Raw genomic sequence first — 13,579 nt, forward strand, 5'->3', positions numbered from 1 at the left:
ATGTATGTGTATATTTTAACTTAAAAAACACAACCTTTATGCAAATGACATGAAATCTCATTAAATATGCACAAACTGGATGACTTAATACAACACAGACATGTAGCCTTCTGATAATGTTAGAAGTCCAAAGTTTATTTCACTGTGAAAAGGCCCTTAAAAACATTGGCGATAAAGGATGATGGATAATAACCTATTCATTGTTTAATTACAGAAAATCTACATTCTTTATAAATTTATTCAAGAGTAATCATCGTTTGGGGAAATCTCTCTGTAATAAGCTTCCAAATAAAGATCAAACTGAACATGTGGAATTTCACAAATAAAGAAAATCTAAAATTAGAGTTTTAGCTAAATACTGTATATCTTATATAATATTACATAATGTCAATATCTTAATCATTTTATTTAGATACATAAAATATCAACAGATTCACTAAAATTATACTACATTTTAGATAAATGTTTTTTACAGAAAATACTATTAGGTAGAATATAACCTCATTACAGACTGAACGTGATTATTAATCTAATTAAGTACAAATTAAAGTAAAAGTTTGGTGAGAAAAAGTTAATAATGATCATTGGAAATGATTATGTATTTGTCTTAAAATATATAAAAATGCTAATTTAGAAATTATTAATATAATTACAATAAATTCTCACAATGCAATCAACTTTAAATGTAAATACATTATTAAACATTCAAATGAAATTAAAAAGCAATTACACACACCACAGACATTATCCCATAAGCCTAAAACTTGTAACATTAATGTGATATATAAATCATTCAAATGTGTGTAAAAGAGCAAAAAGCGTTCACTTCAGGAAGGCAGATTAATGGATTACTCTACTGGATTATACGCCTGTGTGTAAACAAATCATCTGTAGGTCCAGAGTTGGACTTGTGCTTAACTAAGACCTGCTTCTGGTTTGGTCAAACTCGACTCTGTGCAGATTATGCTTAAATCCCATGGATAAGACACTTTATTATACTGTACAACACCGTAAACATACACCATAAGGATTAAACTATGTGCACCCCCCCCCGGCTTTTCCACGAAGACTAAAGTATACAGTTGTGCAGAGAGTCTCTGTGTGCTGTGGTGTTACAGTTCCCCTTAACCGAACCCTTGTCCAGCATGATGATGCCACTGTGAGATATACAAAGCCAGTAACTCCTGTAGAGTGTGTGAATGAACACAAATTTACACACACAAACATACACACATACACACTCCAAAAACTAGCGTGCAGCCTTCGCAGAAGAGTGGTTGCATTCTAACAACAAACTCAGGGAAATATATGCGGGTGTGATGGTCATGGGTGCACATACTTTTATCTATATAGTTTGTAATAAATATTTAATTCTATTTTATTCTATTCTATTCTATTCTATTCTAACCATAGCCTGTTATCATAGCCTGGTTCCCTGAAATTTTACCCATTGTCTATTTACATCTATCCTTATTTAGTGCTTTGTTTCTTGACACACAGTCTACAGCAGACGTGTCTAATGATCACAAATGTAGTGAAGCCAATAAATGACAGAAGAAACAGCAGAAACAGTACAACATCTACAGAGTGGTAAGAATACCAGGGCATTTTATACGCTTCCGTTCGTAGATGAGCTGCACCTCCATGTCTAATGATGTACTCGATCCAGAAGACAGCATTGTCTAATGGTTTGATCGGCACGTCTCTGTGGAGTCTGGAGAGTCTTTGCATGTTTTCCCGGTATGAAGGGTTATGGAGCACTTCCTTCACTGTCAGAAGAAAGGATTCTTTGTCCACAGTGGCAAAGTTGACATTTTTTGCAACTCCCTTCACTCTCATTTTTGCGAGATTGTCAGGCTGGTCCCAGACGAGTCCAAAACCAACGATAGGAACTCCATGATAGATAGCTTCCTGAATGCCATTGGTTCCACCATGAGCTACAAACACCCTGGTCTTAGGGTGGCCAAGGAGATCATTCTGGGGTATCCAGTCCATTATTAAGGTATTGTTCCCCACTGTTGAAGGTCTTTCTCCTTTATATCTCCAAATAACTTTTTGTGGAAGCTCTGCAAAAGCCTCCGCTATTGAATCAGCTACATCATAAGGAATCTGCTCAACAAATGTTCCCAGAGACATGATGATGACACCGTGTTCACCAGAGCTCTGCACAAAGTCCTCAAGATGCTGTGGAAGAGCTTTGGATGGTTTGCAGTGGAAACCACCCATATAGACAGCATTAGGCATGGTAGGGCGTGGAAATTCAAAGATAAAATCAACTCTGAACAGCCAAAGGTCTGCTCTTTGAAATAATTCAAAGTAATTTACATCTGGGCCTAATAGCTGCTTACACAGTTCATTGTATGTTGGATATATAAAATATTTAATCTGTAATTCAGTTACAATGTACATGACAATATTTTTCACTCTCTCAAAGAAGCTCATGCGGTCTGACAGCTCTAACATTGGCAGTGGTACATAAGACAGCGGTGAGGGAGCGATGGCAAAATGCCCCTCTCCCTGTATGGTCCATCGAACATTAAAGACAAGTGGAAGTTTGAGATAATGACTTAAAATGACGCCGCTAACTATAACAGGGTCAGTAATAAACAAGTCGTATTTTGCATCTCTCAAGGACTGCATTAGTTCATGGTTTCCAGTTATGCTGATTATTAATTTTCTCTCATTCTCAATCATTTCAACTGATTTGTCCCACATCTCCTTCTCCAGTTTCAGACGTGCCCACAATGAGCCTTCCCTGATAATTTCCAAGAGACTTTTTATAAAACTCTTAATGAAGTCCTTATCAAAGTTTCCTGTGGTTTGTAAACTGATGGAAGTATACAGTGAAGATGTTTCCTCAATGTACCAGCTGTCTGAAGCTCGGAGGACTGTAATATTGTGACCTTTGGCATGAAGAGCCTCAATCAAGATTTTCATGTTGATCCAATGGCTGCCATCCACAGGGAAGACCAGAATGTTCCCAGTATAGACTGGAGCTACCAGCATGGTGAGCAAGACCAGGCCAGAGAGTTGTATGTTTTCTCCATTCATTGCAGCACCTACAGTCATGAACAGAAAGCTCGAGATTAAACACAAGAGTTAGGGTTATGGTTAGGGTACGTTTTTAAGCGTTAGGATAAGTGTTACAATTAGTTGGCGGGGGGGGGGGGGGGGATGGGGTGTAAGGATTAGTGTAAGGGATAGTTAGTAAATAATGCGTCAGGGTTAGGGGTTAGGGTTAATACTGAACAAATTTTATGTGCATTTTTTTTTTCTCACAATTGACCAAGAAAAAAAAAAAAACATGAAATCTTATTTTGCAAACTTATACAAAATAGGTTTTCTGGTCTGAAGACAAACCAAACGTTATGCCTTTGCACAAAACACTACATTTAGTTCAAATTTAACAAAAACTAAGAAGCTAAACGAGTCGCGGTAAATATTGATATAAAATAAACAACCAGCTTCATGACATCAGAGCTTTACATCAAAATGTCTTTTTTTCTTGCATGAATCAACACACTAACTTGTTTATTAAAGTTTTAAAACTCTTACTGTGCACGCATTAGCAAAACGAGGCACAACACACCCAGCCTTTCTGGCGGCAAAAGTAAATCTAACATGTCGCTGCGCAGCACGAGGCATCCTGTGTGTCGCTAATATGTGCTCAACCTGACACAAACGCTGCATATATGGTTCCGCATGGTATAACTATATACACAGCATCTTATAATACAAAATGCAATAAACAAAAAAGAAAAAAAACAAAAAAGGTTTTGTGAAGTTCACATTAATTAGTTTGCAATTATTAACTTGGCTACATGCTCCCCCCAGACTTCACAAAATTTGTTCTTAAAGGTGAGCATCTATTGTACTCCTTATAGAAACCTTAAACCTTCAATTACTACACAAGTCACAGCAGCACATTCTTCCCACTTAACAGAAAAAGTGATCCAAATGGGTTGATCAGGCTCATTAAGATCAAATTGCCAATAAAGTGCGGATATTAGACAGGAATTCATAAACTTCTCATCTTTACCAAAAAATAAATAAAAAATAATAATAATATAATTGCACAAAGGGAGTCACTAATATAACATAATATAACTTCAACCAATTTATGACAACAGGGATTTTGCAAACTCACTGACGGAACTTGTTGTCTTTACATTTTGGGTCATGTTCTGAATTAACCTATTCACAGGCTTCACAAATCTACCAAATCTAGTTCTGACTTGAAACGAGGCCTCATTAGAAGATGAATCTACAGATTCAGAGAGCATTACCTTCTCGTTGTCTGGACCTCCCTTTGACTCAGACGTTACGTTGTCAAAATCTGACTCTGCATTACTTAAATGGATGGAAACATTATCGCAAGAGGCGGATACATCCTGTACGGCCCTTTGAGGGATCTGGATTCACTGCCAATAAGGCCACACTCTCTGACTCAGAAGGGACACTATTTGAGACATCACCTGGAGTGGTCTCTGCAACCCAACTGGCAGTTCAATCTCCATTGCTACATAGGGGTATGGGTGCTACAGTATCGCTCAATGCTGCTTTACAGGTGTCATCTGGATCACTGTCATCACTGAATGAAGGCTCCAGTTCTCCAATCTCAATTGGCAATAGGTTAGCTTGAAGAAGCAAGTTCCTGTGGCCAATTTTTTCTTGTCCAGTATTTGCATTGCGGATGCGGTAAGTGTGACATTGAGGGTTTAGATTAACAACAATGTAGGGCGTAGACTCCCATCTGTCTGCAGGCTTTCTCCGACGACGTTTTGCTTACTCCTAGGTGGCAATGACGTATCCTGTTACCTAGGGTCCGATTGAATCATTCAACATGGCCGTTGCCCATTGGGTGATATGCTGTTGTTCTGGACTTTTTAACACCAGCAATTTCCGAAAGATCATGTATCAGCTGACTTTCAAAGTTGGCAGCTTGACCCGAATGGATCCTTTCTGGAAAGCCAAAGATACAGAAGAACTTGTCTGCTTAGTGCGTTAGCAACAACATTTTTGCTGCCAGGTATATACTAAATGCCAAAGTTATATGGGGCCAGCTTAGACACCCACCTCTGCTTGTATGCGTCTAGTTTGCGTTAACAGATTATTGTCCGTCCAGACAGTGAAATTGTGGCCTTTCATCCAATGGCTAAATTTGTCGCAGACTGACCACTTTAACTGCAGAAATTCTAGATGATGGGCAGCGTACTTGGTCTGTGCATGACTGAGGGCTTTGTTAGCGAAGGGGATTGTTTTACCATCTGGTACTTGTGAGAGTAAAGCACCTAAACCATCTCAGGTTGCATCTGTAGACAAGATAAATGGCCTGTTGAAATCAGGGTGAGCCAGTACGGCAGACTCTAACAGGACTGACTTCAGCTTCTGAAAAGTTTCACTATGTTCTTGCTTTCAGTCACCTAGGTACAGCTTTTTAAAACATGCATCACCCCTTAAAGAGGCTTTTTACCCTTTTGGCGCAGCTGTGAGACTGAACAAAGGCTTTGCAATGCTGGAGCAGTTTGGAATAAACTTCTGGTAATACATCACCATGCCCAGAAACTTCTTTATTTTCTTCTGTAAGGGTGTTGCTCCATCTGCCATCATGAGGTCTGCTTCGGACACAGCTGATATGGCACTAACTTTATCTGGATCCATCGCCACCCCAGTCCTGTCAATAATGTGGCCCAGACATTTTACAGTTCTCCTGAGGAAAAGGCATTTGAAGGGGCCAATTTAAGTCCATGTGCCCTGAACACAAGCTCCAGTCACTTGATAACTTTCTATTAACTAGGGGCATACACCAGAAGATTATCGAGATAATAGAGCAGTGTGAGGAAATTCTGATCCCCAAAGATGTTGGTCATAAGCCTTATAAAGCTGGCCGGACTGTTACAAAGTGCCTGTGACAAACGATTAAATTCATATAGGCCCATAGGAGTCGTAAAGGCAGTGAACTTTGTCTTCTTTAGACATGACGATATTATAAAACCCGGAGGTCAAGTCCATCGCACCAAAGAAGGCATTACGTCCCAAAGCTGCTAAGCAGTCTTCCTGATGAGGTAAGGGGTGGGCATCCTTAACAGACCGGGTGTTCAGCTAACGGTAGTCCACACACACTCTAAGATCTCCAGTCTTCTTCCATACGAGCACAAGTGGTAAAGCCTATTCTCTATAAGACTTGCAAATAATCTCCTGTTCCTCCATCTCTGAGAGTACACTCCTCAACTTCTGATACTGGGCTGGAGCAACACGTCGATAAGGAAGCCTAAAGGGTCAATCATCCGAAAGATGGATGTGATGAGCGAAATCCTTGGCACAATCCAACTTGTGATTTGAAAACACATCCTCATGCCTCTTGATAAGCTGCACTAACTGACTTTGCTAATAAGAAGACACTCCACACGAGTCAATATCTAGGTCACGAGTTTCTGAAAGCTTCCAAGGAGATCGGAGGTAGAACAACTTTCTCCAACATTACCAACATCTCCAATAATACTTTGCCTCTGCACATTTACTATCTTACTTTGGTGATCAGGATGCGCATCAAGGTCCTCAACTGCCACAACAGGGAAAACATCAGCAATTTTGAAGTTCTTTCTCAGCGTTATCGGCTCGTCAAGGGGATTTATGATCCTGACTAGAACCCATCCATCACCAGACATGGAGGCTGTAACTCTTCCCACCATGATCAATCATGATAGTGCTACCCATAGAAAGAGGAGAGTTTACTGGAAGCTTGCCCTATACAAGGTGTCCTTGCTTGGGTAACAAAGTGACAGTCTGAGTCAGTTTTGCCGTGCCCACTAAATCAGGGATCTTGTTACCGTTCCATCTGTTAATACCCGATAGCATGTTTAAGAACTGCTCGATTTCGTGTTTCCAGTCATCTCAGGACAGTCTTGCTTGATCTGAGAAAGCAAGAATTTAATGACATTTGTCTTTAGAATTAGTTGACCCTTCTGTTCTGGCACGACCAGTGTAGGTAGGTACACTTACCAATTTGCCATACACATCCATCTTTAACTGGTACATCCCACACAGTTTAACTTTAACACCACCACACCCAACAAGAAGAATGTCTAACTGTGGCTGATCAACTTACTACTGTATACTGAGGTATAGAACAGACTATCTGACTCCTCTAGGTTGGTGATGTTTTGAAACAGGACGATATTGCTGGAGACAGATTTATGACACTCTTCATAAATAGATAAATGATCATCATCTTTAGTGAGGGTTTGATGCTGCACACTCACATAGTTCCCTCCCAGATGTGAGTGCATCAGTTTCCCTGAGCATGCTGATCAGGCGTAGATGGTGCGGCAGGATTGACAACTTTGTGACAGTGTTTTTGCTGACGTCCAATCTCCAAACATGACAAGCACCTCCTTTCTCTCATACAATATGAACGGGTGGAATGATTTCAGTCACCACAAACACTACATGGAGACATGCTGCACCACTGAGCTGTTCCTGGCTGTGAAACAGTAGCAGTGTGACTTGTACGCTCCAACACCCATTCTAGCATACTCAAGACACGCTCTTAAAGTGCCAGCTTCTGAAATTACAGGTTTAGTAGCTTTTAAAAGATTTTCAGGGACATAAGCAGGTGCAGCTGGATTCAGACACTCTTCCTTTGAAACAATATAAGGGGGTTTGACACTTTAACTGCAAAAATTTGGGCAGAGTTATTTTCATGTGTCACTAGCAGTTTCTTAAACTGGACATCCGCTAATAGGTTTACACCACACTGGAGAGGCTTGGTTCTGGGCAGCTCCTGATGCAGTTTCTGAACTCATGTTTTCCATCTTTGCGACTTGTTTTTGCAAATGACTGCCTGCTAACTCAGCAGCCACATTTAACCAAACCCAGTACTTAACAGGGCACTCACTTGGTTTGGGTTGTGTCGCAATCTGATTTGTGGAGATACAATTCCTTTAACTTTATCCACTCCTGAATTGTATACTTGTCTGTTACATCTCCTCTGAACATTGGGAGTTCTCCAACATTTGATTTTACAATTAAGCTAACGTTGGAGAGAGCCCACCCTGTACTGAGGGGTTCCGAAAGTGAGACTGAGATATAGAGGGGGTGACTGGGCTTTGACTAGCTAGCAGTCTGGTGGCAATGGACTCCCCTATCTGGCTGCCTATCTCACCAATAAGTTTCCGCAACTGCTGTGTAACATTATCAGAAGATCGCTAGGAGTAGAAGTAGTTGGCCCAACTGGTTGATTTGCTGGAGTTTCAGATAATTAAGGACTAAAATGTAACATTCTAGATTTAACAACAGCATGTTCTTCTACCCCAAACAATCCTCTACCCCTCCCAAGGTATGGTGTCACCATTTCAGAATATCTCCTAACCCCAGACATTGTACTGATTTACAAGAGAACATCAGGCAGGTAAAATGAGGTGGAATTAACTGTATAGTGTAGAGAACCTGCAGAAAAGTCTCTCTTTCTTTAGTCACTTCTCCTGAGACAGCTACCTGAACGGCAAAGAAATCAATTCCTCAGTCTCCACGTTCAGCACTCAAACGTCAAAAGTCTGGAACAACTCCGGTGGTCGGCTGAGACTGATCCAGTTAATCCAGGTCACAGCACCATTTTATGTAGCGGTTTTACTCTGGTTGTGTACTTTTTTCCTTTCTAATAATGAAGCAATGTTGACAAGAATAATCCTGATATCTTTTTTTATTCTGCAAAAACACAGACCACATGTAAAATTGTGCACAACACAACCGTTTCTCCCTTCACTCTGCTCAAATAAACAGAAAACTAAGAAGCTAAATGAGTCACGTTAAATATTGATATAAAATAAACAACCAGCTTCATGACATCAGAGCTTTACATCAAAATGTTTTTTTTCTTGCATGAATCAATACAATTGACTTGTTTATTAAAGTTTTAGAATCTTACCCTGTTCGAATTAGCAGAGTGAGAGACAACACACCCAGCCTCTCTGGTGGCACGAGGCATCCTGAGTGTCACTAATATGTGCTCTACCTGACACAAATGCTGCATATATGGTTCCGCATGGTATAACTATATACACAGCATCTTATAATACAAAATGCAATAATCATAAAACACACAAAACAAAAAAGTTCTGTGAAGTTCACATTAATTAATCTGCAATTATTAACTTGGCTACGCAAATCCAACACTGCTCATAACCCTGGGAGCAACACATCATGTAGTTTCACAGAGTGGAGATGTTTTTCGTTAACAGGGACTGGTAATCTGGTCAGGCTTCACAATTGGTACAGGTTGGATGTTCTCCTGAAGGCAGTCGTACTTGGTCAGGTGGTAATAGTTAGTGCATGTAAAGAAGAGAAAGCATTTTTTTTTTGGGGGGGGGGGATGTTGAGAGCCTTTATGTCCTTGGGAGCAGAATGTTCTTGATTGTTAGTCCCATTCTATGATGTCCACAAGCAAAATATTCTTTCTACACAAAGCTGCAAAACAGTGCCTTTATTTTTAAAGAGGCCTTACTCAGAGGCCTTACTCAGGGAAATGATTCCAATGGTGGATTCAGCTCAGCAGCAAATGTTCTTCTGTTGTCACAAATGTCCAGGAGAGATCACACAATCCATGTTGCTGGTTTAAAGTTAATGGTTTTCCCATTTTATTCACAGGAATGGGTTGAGTGGGCAGTATTTAGGCCAGTTGTTCTGAACCCTTTCCACATGGGGCTGAGCAGTGCAGGGCTGTCTTTAAATGAGGCTGCTTAGTCATACAACCGTCTACAAAAAACAGCTACCAATCAATCCCTGCCTCTAGTGCCATGCATAAATGTGGTGTAACCCTCATGGTTTTATCCTATTTTGGAACTGGCATTAAGAAAGTCCTGCATCCCTGGTGTCTGGGTGTGGGACATTGGCTAGGGTGTAAACCTGGGCCTTCCGCCTGGCAGGTGAGAAACCTACGACCAACCCCCTGAAAATAAGGACCTGTACTATGAGAATGTTAAAGTGGCCAAGGAGAGCACATTTCATAGTACCACCTCTGATACTGGAGACCTTCCCAGGCTGCAGACAGCTTATACTTCCTCAGTCCCTTTGCTTTTAAAGTGTCCCCTTCTAGCCCTTTGTCTTCTTATTCTAACCTACAAAGCAGTGAGACAGTGGTTGGGTGCTGAGGCACATTGAAACTCTAATGTCAAGGAAAGATATACAGTACACATGATTGCCTCCTAGTTCCCTACAGGGGCTTGCTAGTACATGCATTACATCACTCATTATAATGTGCATCACTAGAAACCATAGTGTGTTTGTTTTTTTGTGCAGTTCTTAACATTCATTGAGATATAACATTCCTAATCATTTCTTATAAAAGCAATATTACCATGCTTATATTTGGCTCTTGCACTCCCACACAAGTAATTAGATAATCAACTAGAATCAGGGTTCTACTTCCCATAGCAGCAGATGAATTTAATGTTTTCTCTGACTCTCTTTTGGCTGTTTCTGGTCAGTGCATTTGCGGCTAGTCTCAAAGATGATAACATTGCTTAGTTATATCAACCAAAACAATCAGATCTGCTTAAAAAATCAGGACCTCACTGAAACGTTCACAAAACCCTGGGTAAAACTGTGCACACTCCAATTAAGTGTTGTGCCAAAGTTAGACCGAGGTAAAGACCAAGACAAATTTTTATATTTTATATTTTTATGAATACATACTGTAGGACATAAAAAATTTTTATTGTGAAATGAGTGGAGTTTAAACCCTCGTCAAAGTTCACTCTCATTCATCGTCTACGCTGCCTTATTACTTTATCTTGTATTCAAGGCTCGAGGGTGGGGGGGCATATCCTAGAAGACTTAGGGCATAGGTGAGGTAGACCTTGGACAGGATACCAATCCATTGTACACACATACACACACTCACACACTCATTTACACACTACAGGCAATTTGGGAACGCCAATTAGTCTAATCTGCATGTCTTTGGACTGTAGGAAGAAAACCGGAGTACGCAGAGGAAACCCACCCAGTACAGTACTGGGAGAACATGCAAACTCTATGCACACCGACCCCGGGGCGGGAACCTGAAGGTGTGAGGCGACAGTACTAACCACTATGCTACCATGTCGCCTTCTCGTCAAATGTTTTACATAATTCAGTAATCAGAAACTGAGTGGACAAAAACAGCACCATGTTCATGTTGTTGAATTTTGTAGTTGTAGATCCAATTTTATAATTTTATTTTGAATTTGGCATTTGTGCCTTAGTTAATTAACATTCGAGTCAGATTGTCCCTTCAAATGTTATAAACCGCAGCCTTGCCCTAAGAAGCTGTGCTTCCTTTAAAATTTCATTATGATGTATACGGTGTACAAATAAATATTTTTTTCTTATATTAAAGGTAGAAAGCTGGGGTCAGAGCACAGGGTCAGTCATAACACAGCAGCCCCTGGAGCAGACAGGGTTAAGTACCCTGTTCAAGGGACAAGCTGGGTCTTGAACCAGTGACCTTGGGATCATTAACCCCGAGCCTTACCCCACTGAGCCCCACTGAGCCCCCCTGCCCTCGTTTATCCCTCACAGAAACACAACTTCTACTTAAAAAGGGATGGGACCTCATAACCACCTGCCAATCACAGAAAGGAGAAAGATGACTGACATGTTAAACTTGAACATCGTGGTGCCAGTTGGGATCGCGCGGTGTTTCAGTAGTGGTACCGTAAAGGTATTTTTGTTGTACGTTGCAAAATTTAATGTTACTAGCCAGGAATCTGTCACTTCCTGGGTCAGCTGGGAGCTTAGTGGCTTTTTGGTGTGAATCGTACTCATATGATGCTTGTAAACAAGATGATAAAATAGTGGCCAAGTCAAGTTGACAAAAAGGGGGGGCGGGGCAGGCTGTGTTGATTATTAGTCTTAGATGATGTGGCACATCTGTTGTACATGCGAACGAGCTGTTACTATAGAAACTGTGAAAAGCAGCACATTCATATAAACATTGTTCAGGATAAATGTGTAATATGTCGTGTTATATTCACTATAACAGGTTTAAATGGTATAAATTTAATGGTAAAAGTTTTAATGAAGTCCGTTTCTGTTACAAAATGTGGAAACCCTTAAGGGGTAAATACTTCTGCAAGGCACCGTGTATATAACATACTGTGAAAATATGAACTTTAAACACCGAAGATAAGGACATATCGACTGGAGCTGTAGTATAGCTGGGATTAGTAATCGCTATGAAGTTAGCCTCACCGCGGATGAGACGATCGATCATCTCGTTTATGCAAATTTAATTAAAGGTTTGGTTGTGAAAAATCCTAACAACAGATGATTTCTTGTGTTTTTATTTTTCTTAAAAAGTGAAAGCAAACGTTGCATAAACATGACTTTATAACAGATAAAGTTATTAACAGAAGAGCGAACAAATCGGATGATTTACGTCATTTTAAGAAAATCTAATAAAAAAACCAAACGTACCGTAGACGTGATCTGATGAACAAGACGAGTTCATTCAAGTGTGTGTGTGTGTGTGTGTGTGTGTGTGTGTGTGTGTGAGAGCAAAGGGCGTTTACTTCCCGAGCCCTGATTAATGAGTTACTCTCACTCCAGCCAGCTCTGAGACTGAGATAGCGTGATCTAAGTGGAGCGGCCCAAAGCCTCACCCTACAGGTTTCTTTATGAACTCTACAGACGAATGTGATTTCAGCATTTCTTTAACACATAACCTTTCCCTTGCTTTTTTCTCGTTAATAAGCAGCCGAGTGTGTGGGCAACCATTAGCCAGACACGCCCACTCTTATCAGTTTATTATTCAGCACCCATGTGTCAGTCCATCGTTATGACCTCCAGCTGGGGTTTAATAAGCGCTTTCCCAGAGGTTGGGATTATAGCGTCTTCTACACACTCTGATGAAGCTGTCGTGAGCGTCCTCTCCCTCCATTCATCCTCAGTAAGCGTTTTTTCCCGGTCAGTGTCTCCCTGGCACGCTGAGCACAAAGTGAGATCGTGCTCGCTGAGGACAGAGACGTGTTCAGTTACATGCGAGGCTTCATATCCCTCTCCTTCAGTCTGAAGACGCCTGCCCTGGGAGATTAGAGCGCTCAGACCTGTTGTCTTGGTAACAACCACGGCCGCGGCTTCAGAGAGCAGACTAATCCAGCATCGCCGCTAATAATCCCATAATCCGATCCAGTTACCTGACATACATAAATCGTAAGCTGTAAAACGGATCCGCGAAACCCAACCTGAGTGAAATCTAATCACACACACGGATTTCACACATTCAGAATGTACTAGTGTGTTTCCAAGACACTCGATACACTTCTCATTATTTTCACCTGATTTTCCCACCAGGATTGATTCCGTCTGATTCTTTTATTAAACACAAATCATTTGTTTTACCTTCTCGCTTTAAAAACAGTGTATATGCACACACAAACAAATTACACACACACACACACACCTCGAGGTGGGAATCGAACCCAGACCCTGGAGGTGTGCAGCGATGGTGCTAACCACTACACCACCGTACTGACAATTCTTTAAAAAAATTATACATTTATTTAAAAAAAAATTATAAATGTATTCACGCCCACGTATG

General features: G+C 40.6%; 2 protein-coding genes across 5 annotated transcripts in view; one reads left to right on the plus strand and one right to left on the minus strand.

Annotated features, from left to right (window-relative positions):
* elfn1b (extracellular leucine-rich repeat and fibronectin type III domain containing 1b) overlaps positions 1–13,579 on the plus strand; it is a 75,418-nt gene that overhangs the window by 37,435 nt on the left and 24,404 nt on the right. The window lies entirely within an intron of this gene.
* Positions 572–12,527, minus strand: LOC128506482 (UDP-glucuronosyltransferase 2C1-like). Of its 4 annotated transcripts, none has more exons than XM_053476948.1 (2): positions 12,457–12,527; positions 572–3,059 (listed from the first exon to the last, which is right to left on the minus strand). In XM_053476948.1, exons 1-2 carry the CDS (start codon positions 12,488–12,490, stop codon positions 1,471–1,473), a joined length of 1,623 nt encoding a protein of 540 aa, XP_053332923.1. In that variant the 5' UTR covers positions 12,491–12,527; the 3' UTR covers positions 572–1,470. The 4 variants fall into 4 exon arrangements, with proteins under 4 accessions (XP_053332923.1, XP_053332927.1, XP_053332925.1 ...); XM_053476952.1 differs by lacking the exon at positions 12,457–12,527 and adding an exon at positions 8,927–8,961; XM_053476950.1 differs by lacking the exon at positions 12,457–12,527 and adding an exon at positions 3,590–3,626.

The sequence above is a fragment of the Clarias gariepinus genome, chromosome 18 (genome assembly GCF_024256425.1).
Source record: "Clarias gariepinus isolate MV-2021 ecotype Netherlands chromosome 18, CGAR_prim_01v2, whole genome shotgun sequence".
Taxonomy (NCBI): Eukaryota; Metazoa; Chordata; class Actinopteri; order Siluriformes; family Clariidae; genus Clarias; species Clarias gariepinus.